The sequence below is a fragment of the Bicyclus anynana genome, chromosome 3 (genome assembly GCF_947172395.1).
Source record: "Bicyclus anynana chromosome 3, ilBicAnyn1.1, whole genome shotgun sequence".
Lineage (NCBI taxonomy): Eukaryota > Metazoa > Arthropoda > Insecta > Lepidoptera > Nymphalidae > Bicyclus > Bicyclus anynana.
In genome coordinates, this window is record NC_069085.1 from 11,039,754 (window position 1) to 11,062,030 (window position 22,277).

General features: G+C 33.2%; 5 protein-coding genes across 5 annotated transcripts; 4 read left to right on the forward strand and 1 right to left on the reverse strand.

Annotated features, from left to right (window-relative positions):
- Window positions 1-302: 302 nt before the first annotated feature.
- LOC112058545 (frizzled-7-B) lies at window positions 303-3,737 on the forward strand. Its single transcript, XM_024099445.2, has 2 exons — window positions 303-1,700; window positions 1,787-3,737. The coding sequence occupies exons 1-2, from the start codon at window positions 527-529 to the stop codon at window positions 2,302-2,304; spliced, it is 1,692 nt and encodes a 563-aa protein (XP_023955213.2). The 5' UTR covers window positions 303-526; the 3' UTR covers window positions 2,305-3,737.
- A 1,094-nt stretch (window positions 3,738-4,831) lies between these two features.
- LOC112058546 (protein transport protein Sec61 subunit beta) lies at window positions 4,832-5,978 on the reverse strand. The gene is made up of 3 exons (XM_024099446.2): window positions 5,799-5,978; window positions 5,523-5,725; window positions 4,832-5,226 (listed from the first exon to the last, which is right to left on the reverse strand). The coding sequence occupies exons 1-3, from the start codon at window positions 5,799-5,801 to the stop codon at window positions 5,139-5,141; spliced, it is 294 nt and encodes a 97-aa protein (XP_023955214.1). The 5' UTR covers window positions 5,802-5,978; the 3' UTR covers window positions 4,832-5,138.
- Window positions 5,979-6,329: 351 nt separating this feature from the next.
- Window positions 6,330-12,476, forward strand: LOC112058544 (2',5'-phosphodiesterase 12). The gene is made up of 8 exons (XM_052891293.1): window positions 6,330-7,114; window positions 7,766-7,889; window positions 8,337-8,476; window positions 8,769-8,931; window positions 9,417-9,705; window positions 10,164-10,284; window positions 11,079-11,230; window positions 11,754-12,476. The coding sequence occupies exons 1-8, from the start codon at window positions 6,454-6,456 to the stop codon at window positions 11,859-11,861; spliced, it is 1,758 nt and encodes a 585-aa protein (XP_052747253.1). The 5' UTR covers window positions 6,330-6,453; the 3' UTR covers window positions 11,862-12,476.
- A 2,034-nt stretch (window positions 12,477-14,510) lies between these two features.
- Window positions 14,511-18,540, forward strand: LOC112058542 (uncharacterized). Its single transcript, XM_024099441.2, has 4 exons — window positions 14,511-14,744; window positions 14,988-15,413; window positions 17,134-17,296; window positions 18,299-18,540. The coding sequence occupies exons 1-4, from the start codon at window positions 14,678-14,680 to the stop codon at window positions 18,522-18,524; spliced, it is 882 nt and encodes a 293-aa protein (XP_023955209.1). The 5' UTR covers window positions 14,511-14,677; the 3' UTR covers window positions 18,525-18,540.
- A 1,859-nt stretch (window positions 18,541-20,399) lies between these two features.
- Window positions 20,400-22,129, forward strand: LOC112058543 (uncharacterized). The gene is made up of 3 exons (XM_024099442.2): window positions 20,400-20,597; window positions 21,241-21,595; window positions 21,887-22,129. The coding sequence occupies exons 1-3, from the start codon at window positions 20,524-20,526 to the stop codon at window positions 22,088-22,090; spliced, it is 633 nt and encodes a 210-aa protein (XP_023955210.2). The 5' UTR covers window positions 20,400-20,523; the 3' UTR covers window positions 22,091-22,129.
- The last annotated feature ends 148 nt before the right edge of the window (window positions 22,130-22,277 follow it).

Genomic DNA, 22,277 nt, shown 5'->3' on the forward strand with positions numbered 1-22,277 from the left:
TTTTACTTTTTTTCTCTATTTCTACAAGAGGGGAATTTGGATATTTTGTTTCCACAATTTGGGGAATTTCACTTCCATTCTTCGGGAATTAGGTAAATTGGTGTTGGCAACGCTGGTCAGTGGTCGCAGGGTCGCAGAATGTCAGTAACGTCATAGACCAAGCTTTACTTGTCGTCTGTGTTGTCATCACAGTAAATATCATAGAGTAGAATCCTTAGATACATAGATAATAGGTAGAATCGTAAATATGTTCCTTGCTCATCACTCATGGTCTTTCTTCAATCTTGAATCTTCGTTTACCATTTAGTTCATTTCATTTGTCGTCTGTGGTCTGTTCTGTGCAGTTAACTTTGTTGGCGGAGGCTTTCCAAAAATTTTTTAATTTCTATTTATAAACAGTTCTAATTTTTGACTACGACGTACAATAATAAATATGTAAATTAAACTGACATTTATTAATAATGTTAACTGTTTATGTTTAGTGGTGGCAAAGTGCTTTTAGTTCAACATTGTTTATACTCCAAAAATGGTCTGGCGATGGATTTTGTTTGTATACGCCTTGTCTGTTATAACTAAAAGTTCACGTGTTACAGTGAACCAAGGGGATACTTTACCTCATCATGGACGATGTGAACCAATAACAATACAGTTTTGCCAGCAGATACAGTACAATCAAACAATTTTTCCAAACTTGCTGAACCACGCTAAACAGGAAGATGCTGGATCCGAAGTACATCAATATACACCTCTTATAAAAGTAAACTGTTCGCCAGACTTGAAATTCTTTTTGTGCTCAGTTTTTGCACCAGTTTGTACAATATTAAATGAACCTATTCCGCCTTGTCGTCATTTATGCGAATCTGCAAGACACAACTGCGATGAGATACTTATACATTTTGGATTTGAGTGGCCAAAGGCGTTAGAGTGTTCACGATTTCCAGTGGTTACAGATGAAAATGTTATATGTGTTGGGGATAACAATGTGACTCATGAACCTCGTAAGGCTACAGAGACCAAACTTCGGAAGGTAGATTACAAGTCAAACAATGATAGAGACCCTACAAAGTTACAAGGTGCTAAAGACCTTGGTTTTGTTTGTCCAGTACATTTTAAAATACCTAAGAATCTGGATTTAGAGTATTCCCTGAAAGTTGGAGATAGAACTGAACGTGACTGTGGGGCACCATGCAACGGAATGTTTTTCAGTGAAGAGGAAAAAAGTTTTGCACGATCATGGATTGTTATTTGGGCCACTTTGTGCTCAATCAGTTGCTTGTTCACTGTTTTGACATTTGTAATAGATACAGATAGATTCCGCTATCCAGAGAGGCCTATAATTTTTTTATCAGTCTGTTATCTAATGGTTGCGGCAGCCTATGTTATGGGATGGGGTGCAGGAGACTCTGTCAGCTGCCAAGGGCCCTTTCCGTCAACTATTAGTGGAACAAGGTTGCCTAACATATCAGTTATTACACAAGGAACAAAACATGAGCCGTGTACAATCCTTTTTATGATTGTATATTTCTTCAGTATGGCATCTAGCATTTGGTGGGTTATTTTAACACTCACATGGTTTTTAGCAGCAGGATTGAAGTGGGGGCATGAAGCAATAGAAGCTAATTCACAATATTTTCATCTAGTGGCTTGGGCAGTGCCTGCCATTAAAACTATATCTATTCTAGCTATGGGCAAAGTTGATGGTAAGAAATTTAATAACTTTTTAATAATAAGAATTAGTAATATGAATATTATTATGGTGGCCTAATACCTATTTCTTTATTTACAGGTGATGTACTCTCTGGTGTGTGCTATGTTGGGCTTTGGGATGCAGAAACTTTACGTGGTTTTGTATTGGCACCATTATGTGTTTATTTAGTCTTGGGCACTATATTTTTAATGGCAGGTTTTGTGTCACTATTCAGAATAAGAACAGTTATGAAACATGATGGTACCAAAACTGATAAATTGGAAAAGTTAATGATACGTATTGGTATATTTGGTGTGTTATACACTGTTCCTGCTCTTATTGTGATTTCATGTTTATTTTACGAACAGGCTTATTTTGACAAATGGATGGTGACATGGCACCGTGACATGTGCTCAACACCTCTCTACTCTATTCCATGCCCATTTACACATCAGGAGATGGAAAGGCCTAAATTTGAAGTGTTCATGATAAAATATCTTATGACAATGATTGTTGGCATCACATCAAGTTTTTGGATTTGGTCTGGTAAAACTCTAGTTTCATGGCATCAATTTTTTGATAAAATAAGGGGAAGACGAGTTGAAGCATATGTTTGATCTTATATTTTGATAAATCATGGATTATGCATTTTATTTTGATATCATAACAAATGTTTTGTATTTGTTTGTTTTAAAGTTACAAAGAGATTGTCTCAGGTTAGATGGCTCTTGACAAATTAAATATTTAATTAAGTTTAGCATTGCATCTGAATCTTTAGGTATGTACTTAATGTAAAAGAAGATTCTTTCAAGGGACACTTATTTCCAAATCACTATTGATTATAACAAAACTTTCTTTCATTTTTGGAGTAAACTACTATATAAAGTGCAAGTTTATTTGCACAGTTGTCAAAATTTAATTCAAAGCTTAAAACTTTGCACATTTTTGAACATAATATTGGCAGACTCAACCAAGCAGCCAGGAACCACATACAGTTTTCAAAAACCAATTTTTGTTTTTATTTTATATATTTTTTTTATTTATAAACTTACTATGCAACATTTTTCATAATGTTTTATGGTTTTAGGAAATTAAAGAAATATTTTAATACTCAGAGTTAATATTGAATAATTATTTATATTTGTGTACAAGTGTGCAGAGGCTTGAAGTTATGGTTAATGAGTTAGGCAGATTTTCTGTAGAGCTCTAAAAGTAATACCATACATTGTTTTGTTATATCTCAGAGGAATTAGTGTTTTCATTGAATGATGAAAAAAATTATGGCTTTATTAGTATTTTATAAAATAAGAAAGAGCACAAAAAGTTTTTTTTTTCTTCTTGTACGGCCATCTGCGATCAGTCCTAAGACAATAAACAAATATGTTGCGAGTGTCTGTCTTGTGGAGGTCGATCCTCATTAGGAGTCGGCGCTCATTTGGTGCGTCCTGTTCAACAAGTGATACTGATAGACATTTGTTAATATTCACATTAAACTGTTTTGATAAAAGGTTGTGCATCCCTGAGTCACCTGGTTTCACCTAAAGATTCAAAATAGTTATAGAATTTTTTCATAATTAATTGTATTATTACTTCTATTAATTTGATCTTTTTTTCAATCTTTTTTGAGATTATTTATAAGGCTGACAATGTGAATATAATTCTAACTTTTATTTTAATAGTATTACTTAGTTTATAAATATAAGTAGCATTGTATGTGACAAAGGCGTACCTAATAATACTACCTACCTATTTCTAAATCTATTTTTATAACATTTTTAATTACGTTATATATGTATAACAGTATTTTTTTCTGTTAGGTACAAGTAATTTTACACAAAACTTTTTTCATTTAAGTACAATTATTCATAAATCCCAGTTTAATTGTTTATGATTTTATTGAATTATTTCGGGATTCTATTTATAAGGCTGATATAAAAAAATGAGTGTAAATATATACATGATTTTTATTTGAATAACATTACATAATAATTAGAATTACAATAATATTAAGTTTACTATAAATGTACCTAATAAATCATATTTTTTTGTATTGAAGGTTTTATTTCTACAAACATGAGTATTTTTCGTCAGGAATTATCACAATCATTCCTAGTTGTTATTATATTTCTCAAGCATAATATTGTTAAATGTTTTACTGAAATACAAAGCTATGCATCCAAGCTAAAGCATAGACGATATTTTTTCTTTTTTATATTATTTACAATTCACTGATCACAGAAAACATATGTACAAGTACTTGACTACAATCTTACCTGATGGTAAGTGATGCAGTCTAAGATGTAAGCGGGCTAACTTGTTAGGAGGAGGTTAAATTTCCACATCCCTTGCGATTTCTACACAACATCATACTGGAACTAAATAAATCGCTTGGTGGTAAGTCTTTGCCGGTAGGGTGGTAATTAGCCATGGCCGGAACCTTCCACCAGCTAAAAATCATCAAAGTGACAAAAAAATCATCTGCAGATACATATATAAGATGTAAATTTATATGCTTCATTAATGCATTTATCTACACTACCCTTCTTTTATAGAATATCATTCCATCTACCATCAGAAACCTTGATGATGGTTTAAATAGGAATTTTGAAATCTATACAAATAAATAAAGCTGTATGTTGTAATTTTATATTATTAATAGATCAGTGATGTTTTTTAATGACTACCGAAGCACTTGAAAAACCTGTTTTTAAAATTTTTGTCTGTCTGTTTATTCTTGCTAATCTCTGAAACACCTGGACCAATTTTGACTGACAGATAGTTGATGCAGTAACTAAGTTTAAATTTTTTATCCCCATATTCCTTTGCAGATGAAACCGCTGGGCACAGCTAATAATACAGGGGCGTAACTAGGTGGTAGAGCTGGCAAAATGTCACAGGTCCATGGTCAAAATAGGACCCAGGCCAGTGAGCTCTATGTAAATAACAATAAAAAAATGAATATTTTTAATAGGGCTTCAATTAGTTCATTCACCACAGGAGGTGTAGTAGTTAGTATGGTGTCGAATCATACTGGCCCCAAGGTAATTTTAATAATGAAAATTCACCATAGTAGTTGCAGAAGAAAAATCAGTTAAATGAAAATAATTCTCTTGTCACAAAAAATTATGTAAATAATACACAGAATTTATAAATCTTAAATTTATTGGAGAAAAAATAACTTACTTAAATTTATGCACCTACTAAATTAGGCCTTGCAAAACTTCTAGTAGCAAGCAAGTCTGGTTACAGGTTTATAGTTTTCATTGGTGATTTGTATTTACTTTGTAATAATTTATTCATGTGAACTTGTAGTATTGCATGGCCTACTATGTATACAATATAAAATCATTAACCATAACATATTAACCTTTCACTCTCTTACATTACAAATGTTTATATTACATTATAATAGTTAATTTATAATTTCTATGTGGAAATAATTGGAACCACTTCATGCTCTTGTATACTTTCCCCAAATGTGCAGCATAAACACAGAGGCGATGAATAGAAGAGACATAACTAAGACTGGAACAGGACCTCTGCAATAAAAGTTTAAAATTCCATTTAATTAAAAAAATAATAACCTATATTGTTTGATTTTATTTTTATTTTGATTATCAAGTATGGGTGTAAATTGTAATTTTTATGACTTAAAGAAACCATACAAAAATCAAATACAATACAAATCCAATAGTCCAGAATCTGGGATAGACCTAATTTTAAGAGACCTTACTAACTGTAAATTTCAACTTTTTATGTCAAGCAGTTTTAGAGAATTTGTGATGAGTGACTTCTCGCTTTTGTATAGACATTATACATAGATGAAAGAACTTACACTTTAACGCCAGGAGAATCGTCTGTGTAGAAGCGCCACATGCCACCTGATCCAGCACCTGTACTACGATTTCTAGCTGCTGTAGTCGTTGTGGTTGATTTGCGTTGTCTTACAGTGCCGCCACTAGAGGACCGTGGGGCTGATGTAGCCTTGCTAGGAGACCGACCTCCTGCACCTACCGACGTAGAGCTCGGAGCGGGAGGCTAGAATTAAAATAAACAATTAAATATGTAACTTAATTAACTTTTAAACAAATTATTCCTTTGCTAAATTTACCATCGTGTTTAGATAATACAAGTATTCAGTAATTTAAAATTAAAATCATTCAATAAACTATGAGATAAGACTAAAAACACTGCACACAAATTTGCCACTCGCCACTAGTTTTTTTTTACAAGACCAAGTTTTGAGTTGGCGATTGACTTTGCAACGCGTACAATGAAATTGACACGTTGTCAAGCAATGTTGCTATTTTAAATTTAATAATCATTAAGCGCTCACTACACTTTCCAACCTACCGTATTCCAAAAGGATTGAGACAAATTGAACTTCCAAACAAGAATCAATATACATGTATACACCATTATTTAAATTAGCCAAAAATATTTCACGATTTAACACACAAAAGATGTTGATCGATAATTGATTTAAATTAATTAACTGGGGTGACCATGATGTGATGTGAGGCAACTTCCTTCACAGGTCTGAAAAAAAGTTCAGAAATCCCATGCTATTCTGCTAATCTGTAGTCAGATCTGAATAAAAAAATGTGTATTTGACGTTTGTGTCACAGAAATTTGACGTTTGTATCTAATAATTCTATTCTGTATCTGTGCGTTTGTGATAGAAACTTGAAAATAGAAAAGAAATTTAACCTACAAATTAATTTATTTGTAATTTGTATTAATAATTAAATTTATCTTCAGTACTTATGTTGCACAAATTTTACAAATCATTTCGGTCTTTGCACGCTTTAGTTAATATCTCCAAAAACCACAAAATGAACCATGATAAATGCTATTTTCGATACATAGAAGCTGAAGATAAAATTAACATATGTTTTCTATTTAATATTAAAGACAGTGTACGCCAATTTAATTTGACTAGAAATACATCTGAAACTATACAGACATTATGTACACGTATTGCAATAAATGTTAATAAAGTTAATAACAAGAAATCAAAGAAAGGTGCTGAGGGTGACCACAATATTGTGGTGCAAATCTGTGATGATAAATTAAATCCTATTACTGATGACTCAACCTGTTCAACTTTATTTAGTTCCCAAGATCCATTGGTATTGAAAATATCAGAGCGTTTGTACAACATAATACTTAATGCTCCATGGATTATTAGTTTCAATTTACCCAAGGCTATAACAGCGGGATTCCCAGTGTACCCTGAAAATTTAAATACACTTTATACTGACCAACACCTGAGTACTTTTAACTGGTATAAAGGAAATGCATATAATGACAAAGGAAAAGAAATCAGTATTGCACACATTCAATGGCAGTTTATTGTCAACAGCTTCTGTTACACTCCAACAAACAATGATATTGGGTTAAAACTTAAATGTGAATGTATACCAGGTAAAGATATATTTCTAGGTTTATTAGAATTATTAAGTCTGTTGAAATGTTGTATATAGTTTAGGCCCAGTTTTAATTGTAGCATGTGACCTGTTTGTTTGTTTGGTTAGTCTGGGGTTGCGAGACGAAGTAAGATCACATAAGTCAAAGCAAAGCTTGACTGGGTGCACTAGTATGCTATATATATACAAATACAGGTTGATTGTCTGGACCCTTGAAAACTAACCTCCTAAAGCATCCTACAACTATGGAGTTTGATATGTAGTGACATTTCAAACTCAAGACAAGATACCTAACTATGGTAGGAGCATGTGCTGACTAACTTTCAACTTTTATGAAAACACAAAAGTGTGGCTGACAATGATTTAGATTTTTGAATGAGATAGATTTTATATTGTAGGTACTAAAACAAGCCTCGCTAAATTATACTAAAGCCATACTCAATGTGCACTGTTTACCAACAGTTTGGCGTACAGGACTAAAATATTAAAATTATCCTTACATTTTCTTCATTTCTGTAGAAGAGAAAGGTTTTGGTTAGACCAAATTTGCCACCCTCTAAAATCTGCCACCATAGATTCCAGCCTACATAGCCTACTGGTAAATCCACCACTGGAAACAGCAACATAAAATTTGTCAATGTGTTTCCAGTGAATAGTACAGCTGAAGGTCCAGCTGTGGAAGATGTGTCTAAGGGGACAGTTGAAGCTGGTCCAGGACCTTGTCCATTTGAAACACGACATTTATTCACTACACAAAAATTGGAAGGGAAGAGGTATAATATTATTATTTAATTATGTACTAGCAGACACCTGTGACTTTGTCCGCAATTATGAAGTACCTGTTTAATTTGATATATGTATGTTTAGCGGTTTTTGAGATTTCATGTCACCTTTCACTTTTATATGTATAGATTTATGTCCATCATCATACAAGCCGATGGACATCCACTGTAGGACATAGGCCTTTTGTAGCCAACCAGCGAATTCCTGAGACTCATGATGTTGTCAGTCCATCTGGGGTGTATTCTTCTTCTTCTTCTTGGGGTGTATTACGTTTTAATAAAACTATTTCAAGTAAAACAAGATAGTTCCATAAATAAACTTTTTTTATATTAGGTAGGTACCACTAACTTCAGGACTACATACATCTTAAAAATAATATATACTACATATTTTGTTGTTTCCATCTAAAGTATTGTGATATTCAACCTCTTTTTCAGTTTTCGGTGTGTTTCTTACAACATATTGGCAGATTTATATTGTGACTCAGACTATACAAGGACAACTCTACATCCTTATTGCCCCCCATATGCATTGCATAAAGATTACAGGAAGCAGCTCATCTTAAAAGAGTTGCAAGGTTAGTTACTTAACTTATAAACTTACTTAGCAAAGAATATATTTCATACGCAATTAAATGCAAACATGAAATCTCTTTTTTTTTATTCTCTACAAGTTAGCCGCTCAGGCCCTCTAATAATAAAAGCATTTTAGATTATACTAAATATTATTAGAAAATCACTTCACATTAAGTAATGTTAATGATCGTTTTTTTGAATAAATTCTTATTAATGACTAATGAGCTCGCCCTCTACTCTATTGGTTATACAAAATATTATCATCGACCATTATGAATGACTTTTGTATTGCAGGTTACAATGCTGATATAATTTGCTTGCAAGAAGTTGATAGAAAGATCTTCAACAGTAGTTTATCTTCATACTTAGCGTCAGATGGTTTGAAGGGTTTATTTTACAAAAAAGGCAAGTTGGTCGCTGAAGGTTTGGCTTGCTTCTACAGAGAAAATAGGTTTAAGTAAGTGTTGTATTTGTTTTATTATTTATTAATTAAAACACAGTTGAAGGCAGAGAAAAAAACTAGGTACAATGATCATAGTAAATGAACATCCATTAAATATATATGCAAGATTTAATAGTGAGGTCGCAATATTTAATTTTTTGATATGTAGATCTTCTTAGGTTCAAAAATTGGGTACATTGCTTCAACTAATCATAACCTATAAGTAGACCCTCAACAACTAACAATTTTTTTACTCTAAAAGCCACTTCTATAATAATGTGAGCGTAAGGGCTAAGTTAATTACACTCGCCTACATGCACACAAGCGTACTTATCGTAGCGTAGCAATGCGTTAAGGACTCCCATTTCGGAGCACATAAAAAGGCTGACAAATCCTACGACTACACACTATCTGGTACATTGTAATTTTATTAAAATTTAACAATGACATGAGTACCTATGACAGAAAAAAATTAAAGTATTCTATTACGTGTTTCGCAGATTATTGGGAGATAAACATATAATATTAGCGGATGCCTTAACTAGTGAGCCAAGCTTAGAAGGTATATGGAATAAAATTAAAACCAATCAGCCCCTAGTTGAGAGAGTGTTAGACAGATCAACTGTGGCGAGCGCTACATTCCTGGAATCTCTTGAAAATCCAAATGAAATACTTTTAGTTGGTAATACACATTTATATTTTCACCCTGATGCTGATCATATACGATTAATACAAGGAGGAATTGTAGTTTATTGGCTAAGGGATTTACAGAAAGAATTAACTGCAAAGGTAATATAACAAGTAGGTAATCTATTTATACTTAAAATAAATCTGTAGAGGTACTAGAGAGGTCAATTCTGTACATGAAATATATTTTCAAAATCATTAATGATTAGTGATTGATACTGATGCCAAAAATGCAATCAGTAAAATTTTTTTCTGTCAGCTGTACCTATGGTTTATAGAAATAAAACTACTTGACGGATTTTAACGAAACTTGGTACAAATATTCTTCATACTCCTGGGCAGGTTAAAGTATACTTTTCTTCACGCTACGATCAATAGGAAGGCAAATGTTGGGAAAACGGGAAAAGTTACTCCATTTTTACCGGCTTTATTAAAGAGGTCTAAGGGTAGAACGAAGGGTAGGCGTAGTTGAAAGTTTACATAGTTTCACGCGGACGAAGTCGCGGCCTCTAGTCGATAATAATAAAAGATTGATATACGTTAATTTCTATGGTTTTCAGTATCCAGGCAAACGAATCAGTGTAATCCTGTGCGGTGATTTTAATAGTGTTCCATCATGTGGGATTTATATGTTGTACACAATAGGAGTAGCGCCAGATGATTTGCCGGATTGGAGTTCAAGTGAGTATTTTCTATGGTCGCCAAGACAATCTCTGTTATGGTGGATAGTAGGTGTAGAAAATGTTCTAAAGAAAGAGCGCCTGGTACGGTTGGTGAAATGTAACATGTAATGTATCATTCTGCCTATCATCTATACTCTGTACTAATATATAAAGCTAAAGAGTTTGTTTGTTTGTTTGATTGAACGCGCTAATCTCAGAAACTACTGGTCTGATTTGAAAAATTCTTTCAGTGTTAGAAAGCTCATTTATCGAGAAAGGCTATAGGCTATATATTATCTCCGTACTTCTACGGGAACGAGAACCACGCGGCGTCCGCTAGTTAGAAAAATATGGCGTTTCAAACGAGTCGTGTGAAGTGAGTGTGCCACCTGCCCGCGATTTCTCAGTAGGAACCTAGACCTACTCTGCACTTCGTGTTATTGTCCCGCGCGGGACAATTTAATTTGATTCAAAAATCGGGACGACCCACCGAAATCGGATCGTCTGACAATGTTGGAGGATACTGAACGCACGCAAGGCAGTTAGACATGTTACAGGTTTTATATTAAACTAGCCGACGCCCCGCAGTTTCACTCGCGTATTTCCCGTTCCCATAATAATACGGTGATAAATTGTAGCCTATGACACTCACAAATAATGTAGCTTTCTAGTGGTAAAGGAATTTATAAAATCGATTCAGTAGTTTCATAGATTACCCTCTACAATCAATCACAAATTTCACCTCTATAAAATATTACTTAGATTACGTAGATAAAATCTTATATCTAAACTTTAAAACAATTGCAATTTCAGATGAAAATGAAGCAGTAAAAGGTCTAAGTTTGGAACAAACTATACCTCTAGAGAGTGCCTGCGGAGAACCGCAGTATACTAACTTTACAGTGGGATTTGCAGACTGCATAGACTACATTTTCTATGAAAAAAGCAAATTATCCGTTCAACAGGTAAATATAGTTGACTCATATTAAATTTATCAATATACCTACTTAAACACTTTACTTTAATTTCGTGTAGTAAATATCTTAAAACTATTTAAGATATTTCCTATTTGACAAAAGATTCAAAAAGAACAGGAAATTTACTAACAAAAACTGTAACTATTAGAAGTCGTGACAAATATTTATTTAACTAAATATTGCGCTGAAAATGGGGTAAACGTAAAAGTAATTATTAACTAATAATTTTGTCAAACACTCCGACCTCCGTTTGGTTAAGATTTATTGCTAACGTGACGTCATAAAATAGTTAAAATATAGACCATCATGGTCGTCAGCGTTTTGGTTCGTATCGTCAAAAAATATTTAAAAACTAAAATGTTTATGTAAGTATTCACATCCCAAAAAAATATATGGACTTTTTGTTCAATCTAGTACAACGATAATGAACAATTTAAGACTGTTTAAAAAAAAGTGTAAACTAGCCTATTCATTGGGACAATATCACAAAAAAATATCATTTTATTTGCAGGTAATACCATTCCCGAGTTATGAAGAGTTAACATTACACACTGCATTACCTAGCATAGTTTTTCCATCTGATCATATAGCTGTTATATCAGATTTACAGTTCAAATAACTTTATTAGTTGTAGTGTAGTACCTAGTAACAGTTGAAATTGAGTTGAAACCGAAAATCTAAGCTATCTTGGTTGCACTTACTGGTCTTATGGAGCCGTTCAAGCCCGACCGCTCAGAAATTGCGTTTCTGACAGGTCGTGCGCATGGTAGGTACATAGATATTAATAGTTTATTTTCTTAATACAAACAAGCTAGAGTACCTACATATATTATGTGGGTCCGCGGACCCCGTCCCCCTTGCGACTTCTAGCGTTTACTATGTTCTATAATAGACCAGGGGCTGTAAGTTATTGAGTATACATAATTCGAGGACCGCATACTGTTTACAGTTTTGAACTCAGAAAAGCATGCAGAATACGATTGTTACCCTAGCCCTACGGCTACCACAAGACTTCTTCTTCTTCTACCACAAGTCTTGTGTCTGGGATGAACGGAAATAATAATGATAATAATATTTTTTTTTATAAATTTTGAATAGTGTAGGTATTGTATTTTATCAACATTGTTAGAAATTAAAAAAAAGGATTAATACCTAAATTAGAGAGAGGATATTTTAATTACGATATAAAACTTGTTACAGATTTTATTGTTTTAATAAAATGTAATTCATTAATTTTATATCTTTAATTTTCAAGTATTCTAATATATGTATTGTATAACTAATTAGATTTATATCACGTGACCTACTTAATGTACGACCGACGAGGCTCTGGCGACGGACTATTGGCGGTATAACCATTCTCAACTGGCTGGATTTTTATAAAGTGCACAGACCGGTGTCGGACAGCAGCGACACCGGTGCGGAAAAATCCAGCCCAGTGAATGACCAACCCGCATGCCAAGCGTGGTCATTCTATGGGCATCAACCTTCATGGATTAACCCAAATATAAACAGCGCCTAGTCCCCGGTGGCCCTGCTATTCACGGCTCTTTCATTGGTTGTGGTAACGGCGGGGCAAGGGCTGACAAGAATCTCCATGGGAGATTCCACTGCCAACTCCGACGACTACACCTAGCAACATTTACGCACGCACTCTACCGACCGACGAAAATATGATCGAGCTGGAAGAAAAAGTGAGCAAGTTGCGCTGGGATGTATTGTCTGAGTCCGCAGAAAGGGGAAGGACACGATAACCTTGGAATCCGGCAACTTTTTTTACTACTGGGAGGACGACCAACTGTCCCAGGGTGGTGTTGAGTTAATCGTCCGCAAATCCCTCGTGAACAATGTTGTAGGAGTAGAGTGTGTCGAGTAGGGTTCTCCGAATTACAAAACAGTATTCGTTAAATATTATACAGGTTTACGCGCCGACCTCGACATAAACCGACGGGGAGGTTTGAAGGTATACTATACCTAACTACAAACCAAAAAATCTATGAAGTATCGCTAACTCAATGAATATTTAAGACCGGGGATCCTAAATCATTAGGGAACCCGCGTATTCACTTTACACTAAAGAAGTTTATTTTCATTTATTTATATTTACACAATAATATAGTCAACTAGCGGACCCGGTCAAGCTTCTCTTTGTCTTATGTGCAACTCTTCCCTATCCCTTTCCCTACCCCTACCCTACGCCTACACCTTGACTCTTAAATGTTTTATGAGAAATAGAAAAGGGTTGTTTTTATGGTATTCCCGGCAATTATTCTAATTTCTCACCTTTTAAACCTTCCCTATAACTCCACGAACATTTCAAGACCAAGATAAGTTAGATCCATTCAGCCGTTCTCGAGTTTTAGTGAGACTAACGAAAAGCAATTAATTTTTATATGTATAATACCTATAGAAGATAAAGTAGCGTGCGATTACCTCAAATATCACGGTGAAATTCGCACCCAATCAGTAGGTATCAGTAGTATAACTAGACCATAATTATTTTATATTATGATGATGCACTCGTTTCCTCACTACCTTCGAGGTAGAATGCGAGGCGCATTTTTTACCCGACTACAAAAAGGGTTGTATGTATGTAATTATGTGTGTAAGTATGTATGTATGTAATATTTATTCTTTATTACCTCATATCCTACAAACCGCTGAACGGATTTACGTAATTATGATATCATTAGATTTGTCTTGAGGAATTTAAAATGGTATAACATAGCCATATTCAAAAAATCTACAATGAGCCTACCTACCTACCGTATGTAGTCTCTAGTTCTAGTCGCTTTCTTAGCACTTAAATCCGAAAACAGTTCATTTTACAGAAAAACTGTAAGAGACATTTTTTGTGGACGATTTTATGAGGAACAATTTTTATAATGACCTCTATTGACCTCTGAGCAATTGGTCGCGAAATATTTGCGAAAAATTGATTTTCGTGACCTTTTGACGTTTGTAACTTTCTTAATCGGCACGACATCGATGTCGATTTTTCACATCTTCATATTAACACCGTGTTAGGTGTATACAAAAAATTCAGCTCAGTAGGAATTTTTCCCCAGATTGGAGTTTAAAATGCCTAAAATTACTCGATTAAAGGGACAAACCATGTAAATTTAGGGACAAAGATACATCGGGTGTCAGATGAGTTTCCGCCTTAGATAGAATATTACACAGATTAACAAAATATAAATCACTACATTAATAATCTGTGGGGAGGGGTAAAATCTCAACTCAATGTCATTGTCAATCCTAATTTTCATTTTACTTTGACGTGTGACTGTGAATGATGTGATTTCCATTTTCCATTCCGATTTATTCTATTAACTTAGCATTGTTGACTTAAATTTTATTTCATTGTATTCAAATGAATAATCGTAGTTTTAAATAAAAATAATTATTTTCAAGATTCTACATAAGTAATCAAAAATGTTAAAAATATACAAAGCAAATTGTTTCCCATCAAATCAAAACCAGTTCTTCAATACATTGTTTGGTAAGTATGGTTTTACCGTTTTATTTCTAACTAGTCGCTTATGTTGCTTACGTGTTGGAGACATAACTGTAAACATAGTAGGTATGAAATGTAGGTACCTACTCTTGCAACTTGTTTGGAATTTTCCATGACAATGTTTATAGGCATTACAATGTACATTTATATTAAATCTTAGTCTATAATGTTGCTCATGAGTCTCTAAGCCTTAAGAGAAACTTACTATCATATTTTTTTTTGTATTAGGTGGTAGAAAACAAGTCGGCAAAACTATTCACGTCACACCATTAGTAAAATATCCACAAGTAGCAAATCTCAAGCTACCTACAAATGTGGTCAATATAAATGAAGCTGAAATGGGTAGATTCTCTCCGCTGAGAGCGAGAGACATATCTGGACCTGTGATTAATGCTTACAATATAAAACATGAGGCATCTCAAATTGATATAACGTTACAATCTGATCCCCATGTCAATAAATATGACTGCAGAGGAGCTGTTAGCTTGTCTTCATCCATGCAGAGCAATGTCCCAAGTCCATTTACTAGCAACAAGACCCATCTCAATATGCCGGGTTCACAGTGGGGCCAAGGACATAAGTATCTGTCTGATCACCTGCACAGTGCTCATTACTTAACTCTGAGAAATGAGTACCGGGCGCGCTTGTATAAAGGTATAGTTATATATTATATCAATTTACTACTAAACACTTTTCTACAAATTAATTTGTGTAAATTATATAAAAAGTATTTTTGCTGTAGTAGCTATAGATTGAGAAATAATTATTCAACAATTTTACTGTAAGTTCTCACAATACAAATAAAATATATTGAATGATCCAATCATATGGCACAATGATGATATATTAAGATAATCATTTATTTAAATAAATTTTATCTATCTCTAACTTAAGAGTACTTATTGTAAACACATAAAGAGCAGGATGTAAACAATTTTAATAAGACCTAGAAGATTGTTAGTAAATGCTAAACACATAGAATTTATGTGTACAATCTTTTAATATGATATGTACTTTAATGTACATAACAATGTAAATTACAAAAACTATTTCAGGGCACTTACAGGGCTCCTCATGCATCTACATACATGAAACATTTTATATGAATGTTTTAATAGATGAATATGTTACACATAGAATATTATGAATAAAATCAATAATTTTAACTATATAATGCTCTTTCAACTGTCTAAGTGGTTAATGTCTAACTCTCAGCTTTTGCATGCTAACAGCTTCGAAAATCAACCTCATGTCAAAAAACAGCTAGATTTTTTCCAATTCACTTACTTTTAACATGATCTGTTATGAAGTGTCTTTTTGACAGCTTCTTAGTTCCAGAGTAGGATCTAAATAAATTAAAACATTTACTAATAATACTAAATCTGGAGATGAAAAGTTGATTTTTGGGCATTTTAGGATATAACTAGTAATTGCTCGTTATCAGACTATTCTAAGGGCATGCCTGGCCCTTACTGTTACAATATGCTGGTGATGATTATTGAAAAAAAAAAAATTTTTTTTGGAAAAAAAAAAACGATTATTAAATGAATAAAATGTTTATTAGAAAGGTATTTTTGTATTTTAGTGTAATTTCTGATTGAGGCGGTACTCTATATGATAAGTATATGTAAAAAATTTCGACTGCCTTAATATTTCAGTTGATATAGATAAGACAGTAAAATTGAGCTCAGTAGCAAAGCAGTTGTGTACAGCAATTGTTGGTTAGTTATCATTTTCAATAATTATAAAAAAGTTTTTTACTTTGTCCTTCTGTGTCTGTTTGTGATTAAAACAAAGAAATGGATTCTCATTTAATTTCACTGAAATTAAATTAGGTTAAAAATAAATTGAGGTTTGTCCACCCCTAACTCTCCAAATAATCAAAATTTCTCTCTCCAAATAAAGAAAAATAAAGAGATTGATTAATAAATAGACACATAATATCACAATTAAGTTTGAAAAATATGAAATACTAGTTCTACTAGTAGTTTTATCATAAGTGATCTTTTCCTTTTATATATAAATACATATATGTAAAAAAATACATTTCATCCATTATCAGGTGAGGGTGCATAAGAGTGTCATTTTATATATTAAATGATTTTTTATACCTAATAATAAAAAGGTAATTCTGGAAGTTCCTGTCACATTTTTAAAATCCAATAAACTATTTAAAGGAAGTATTTTAATATCAATAAAAAAGCTCAAATGGCTGTTAAACTAAACAATATGACATATTATAAATATTTAATTATTATGAATTAAATATGATAATATACAGTCCAACTACAATGGGTAACAACATGAAATGGTCTGTATAATATCATATTTAACTATATATTAATCTCATTATATCCATTTGTCCAAAGCATAGCTATAACCATTGGGGCAAGAAAAATGAGCACTACGCCAGATCCCCCCCTAAGTGCTAAAGAAAAATTAAAAAAAGCTGTGAAAGATTATGGCGCAACTGTTGTAGTATTTCACGTTACTATATCCCTACTATCTTTGGGGGGTTGTTACGTCCTTGTATCTAGGTATGTGTATTCCATATATTTGCACGACTGCATATTCATGTCACCTCATTAATTTGCACGCATTTAACATAATGTAAGTACCTATACCTAATAATAGGACCGGTTTGAAGTTGGTTAATTCATGCATGCTAAATTGAGATACTCATACAAGGCTCAAAGTAAACCTTGTAATTCATTTTATTATTATTATTTTTAAATTACTCTATTGAATGTTTATGTATCTACTCAGACCTTTAGCACCTGGGTATTTATTATTAATATAACTTTAAAATATTCATTTATAATTCAAGTTCATTTATCTGCAGTAGGCTTATTTGACAAACACTTTTGAAACGTTAGATTTATCTGTGAACTGACTAGTATCTAGGTATGTGTATTCCATATATTTGCACGACTGCATATTCATGTCACCTCATTAATTTGCACGCATTTAACATAATGTAAGTACCTATACCTAATAATAGGACCGGTTTGAAGTTGGTTAATTCATGCATGCTAAATTGAGATACTCATACAAGGCTCAAAGTAAACCTTGTAATTCATTTTATTATTATTATTTTTAAATTACTCTATTGAATGTTTATGTATCTACTCAGACCTTTAGCACCTGGGTATTTATTATTAATATAACTTTAAAATATTCATTTATAATTCAAGTTCATTTATCTGCAGTAGGCTTATTTGACAAACACTTTTGAAACGTTAGATTTATCTGTGAACTGACTAGTGAATCTACCACCAGTTCGGAAGGTAGGATCTGCAGAGAAGCCAAGATATTCAATAAAAAAAAACTCTTTTAAAAATCATATACAAATTATCGTTCTTTTACTTTTTGTGTAAAGGTGGAAGCATTAACTTTAAAAATGTCGATAAAATGTTCTGATATGCAGGCCATTCTACAAGATCACAGGCACACATTTTAAATTCTGTTTCTGATTTCCTAATTTACTGTAAACTTGATATGTAAATAACTCCTATAATAAATGATTCTACTGTTTTCAGCGGAGTAGATGTACTGGCAATACTGAAGTATTTAAACATTGGTGAAGGGCCAATCTTAAACACAGTCACATCAAATGCTGGCACGTTTGTTATTGCATATGGAGTACACAAAATATTCGCTCCAGCGAGGATAGCCATTACCCTTACAGCGACGCCATTTATTGTACGATATTTAAGAAGAATAGGAATATTGAAGCACAGTATTGCTTCCGGTGGTGGGAAATAAATTACACTTAAAAATCTCATTTTGTTTTATTTCATGAAGTAGATAATTTAAGTTTGAATACTTGCACAACATGTACATTGTACCTACAGAAAATAGGTGTATAGGTGATGTATAGGTAGGTACCCTAACACTCTATCAACCCATTACCTACTTGGCTCTAACGATTGAGCTGTGAGCTGTCGCGTACAGCTATTCATGATTTAGGTAAGTTCTTACTTAGCAATTTCTCGTACACTTAACGGAGTTGAAGGTGTCTATAATATAGTGTAAACTATATGCCTAGATAAGATCTACAGTATTCATTGTGTTTAACTAGGGTTGTTTGTGTAGGCTGGATCAGATGGTAGTATTTCTAGGTAAGTAGTTAAATTTTGTTTATATGTTTACTTTATTAAATAAATTTTAACTATCTACTTACATATAAATAAGGAATGGAAAATTCAGGTGCTAAGTTAAGTTTTAGGGCATTAGTAGGTAGGCTCTATTTCAATACCTACGCATTAACGTTCATAGGTTCTATTTTGTATTTCCATGGAAATAGTGGGATACACCCGGACAAACTTGGTTGTTATGAAGGGTACGTGGGCTGCATGACGCTGTATTGCTTTATTACACAGTACCTATTTGTTTAATTTTAATTTGATAATAATTTTGTAACTAATCTCCTATAGGTCTTTAAAGAGGTCAATTGAAATCTCAAATGTTGTAGGCCGTCTACCGAATCTACCAGCACAAAATAATGAATGAACTAACTACTGAACTTGCAAACAGGTGAGAAATGACCATAGTAATACCATATTAAATACTTAATATAACAAATATTCATTAGGTTAGTAGGTATATCAGCAGAAGGTACCTAGGTACTCATGACTTTATTTTATTTTTTATCGTGGGAGATCCTCATGGATAAGTACCAAATTACCACTGGGAGACGCAGACGCGGACGCTATGTCGGCCTACCGCCCGTTAGTTACCTACCAACTGGCGGGGTCACCGCGTAGGGAGCACCAACTGCATCCAATCCACTTTGGTACTGCGACCTCGCAGGAGAGGGTCAGAAGGATTCGATCGGGACCTGCAAATGTGTTAGTTAAACTCTAACTCGGTTAGGTACTCTGTACCGACTCTTAAAATTTATGGGTACGGCAGTCCACGAACCCTGTATTTACACCTACTCGTAGGTACCAATTCTTATCGACTTGCATTTTAGTTGTACGCGATACGCGATGAAGTCATATGCGGCCTGCGGGAGACAGAATAGGTACCTTGATAATCATACTTACCAATTTTTTAAAATTATTCGAACTTTCTTATTGTTCAATCATGTAGGTGACCTATAAACCTACTTATTTAGTATTTAGTTATGACTAGCGGACGCCCGCGACTTCGTCCGCCCTTAGACCTCTCAGTATCAGTAGTATCGCTGTAAAAATGGAGTAACTTCTCCCGATTTCCCTTCACTGCTCTGCTACTATCGATAGTAGCGTGATGAAAAGTATACTATAACTTGCTCAGGAGTATGACGAATAATTGTACTAAGTTTCGTTAAAATCCGTCGAATAGTTTTTCTCTATCTAGTTTCTATAACGAACATACAAACAGACGAAAATTTTAGTGATTGCATTTTTGGCATCAGTACCTATCGATCACTAATCACCCCTGATTTTGAAAATATGTTTCGTGTATAAAATCAACCTCTACAGATTTATTATAAATACTTACAGATTGTTGTCAAGCAATGAATTTCCACCTTTTAGATAGCTGCTTAATTATTTTGGAGAATAACAGGCGATACGCCGGACGTCAATAGCATTCATGAAGATAAGAGAGTCTAGAGCTCACTAAAGTAAACATATAAATCGTAATACTTATTGTTTATACTTAGTGATAATCGTATACTTACCTATAATGCCGACATATAGTTAAACTTTATTTAAAATGTAGTAATTCATTCATCATTATTCAACTGGAAAACTCCAGTCAGTTTTTCTACATAATCATGTATCAACGTGTTTTTAATATACTGTTAGTTAACTTTATTACTTATCTTATATTTAGTATTGCAGCTGTCTGGTAAGTAACTAAATACATTATTATATTTATTTTGTAAATACGTAGTGCACCTACATATATAAAACGTTAATTACATCATTATTCCATAACTATCTACTGCTACAACATACTTAACGGCCTTATCTCGTCGCTGTTCCTAATGAGTAAATTCATTATAATTTGTACCATAATAAAAATCATGTAACTTAGTTTGTACTCTTCAAAAACAGCTCTACCGATTTTAATGAACTTAAGAGTCTAAGTAGTTTTCACCCTTAATCCCGCACTGTTTAAATGAAAGAAAAAACACGCCAAACTAAATTTGCCGGGTCAGCTACTTTTATTCAATAACTATTTCATTTTGTATAAATCACTAAACCTTGATTATGTATTCTGTGACTTGCTTAAAATCATGACGCTATTTTAAATTCAAGTTTGGCTACGAGGTAAACATGTTTAACTTTGTCAATTTGAGTTACGATAAGTATTGTTTCTATAGGTACCTAGGTATCATGATGTTTACGTGACACCAAATCTGTAGTTTTAACTAGTAAAAGTGGAGGTACATAATGAAACACGTTACTATTTTAGCTTATCGTTAAGAGGGAACACTGTATAGAAATAATGAGGACTGAACCTATAGTAACTGTAACTTTATTTTCAGCCATGTTTCTGCACCATCTACTCGGCAGTATTTGTTTGACTTTACAAAAACCGATGATGTGGATAATTGGCAAGAACAATCCGATACGGTACGGAGTGTAGGGATGTCAAAAGCGGTTTTTGTGATCCATCGGAATACAGAATTTAGAAGAGCCATATTTTTCGCATTGTTGAATCCGCAACCCAACGGCGCTGGCTTTGCTGGGATACGCGCACTTGGGATGTACAATTTGACTGGCTGCACAAAACTGCAATTGTATTGCCGTTCTCAAGGACAATTTAATGGTTTCAAAGTAGTTCTTAGACATAAAGGATTGAACGATGAACCTAATTATTCCTTCGAACAATACTTTCAGGTATGCAAGTCATGACAGTGAAATATTACCATGTAGCGAACCCAAACCCTATAATGTTTAAAAGTCTAGATAATTATTGTTCCTAGGCGAAATAATGTTCAGCATTACTCTCAGGTATTCGTAAGAAACTTATTCATTCAAATAAACTGTTAAAGTATTTCAATAATCAATTTAAACTCGTAGATTATTCATTTATTGTTGTTTTTATAAATTGAGAAAAAAAATTAAATTGCTTGCTTTAGTTATTTGAATTTATTTTATATTCAAAGAAACGTTACATTTTATTTACAGGCACCAAAAGACGAGTTTGCAATACGCGAATTGCCTTTTTCGGAATTCAAAGCTTATTATAGAGGAAAACGCGTGATTAATAACGAAACATTGGATATATCTCAAGTAACCAGTATTGGTATTCAAATGTACGGTGGAGTTTATCAACCAATAAAGCAAAAAGGCCCAGCTACTTTGGAACTGGACTGGATAAGAGCGGAATAACTTTTAATCAATCAATTTAAAATTAAATTCGAAAATATATTTCTGACTTTTATTTTACGATATTTGCCTTAGAGTCTGGTTAACGAAAGAAAGAAAACACTGAAATCACCCGCCAAATTAAAGAAAAATTTGAGTAAATACTCAAAATTATAGTGTAAATATTGGAATAACTGAGTTTAATATTTAT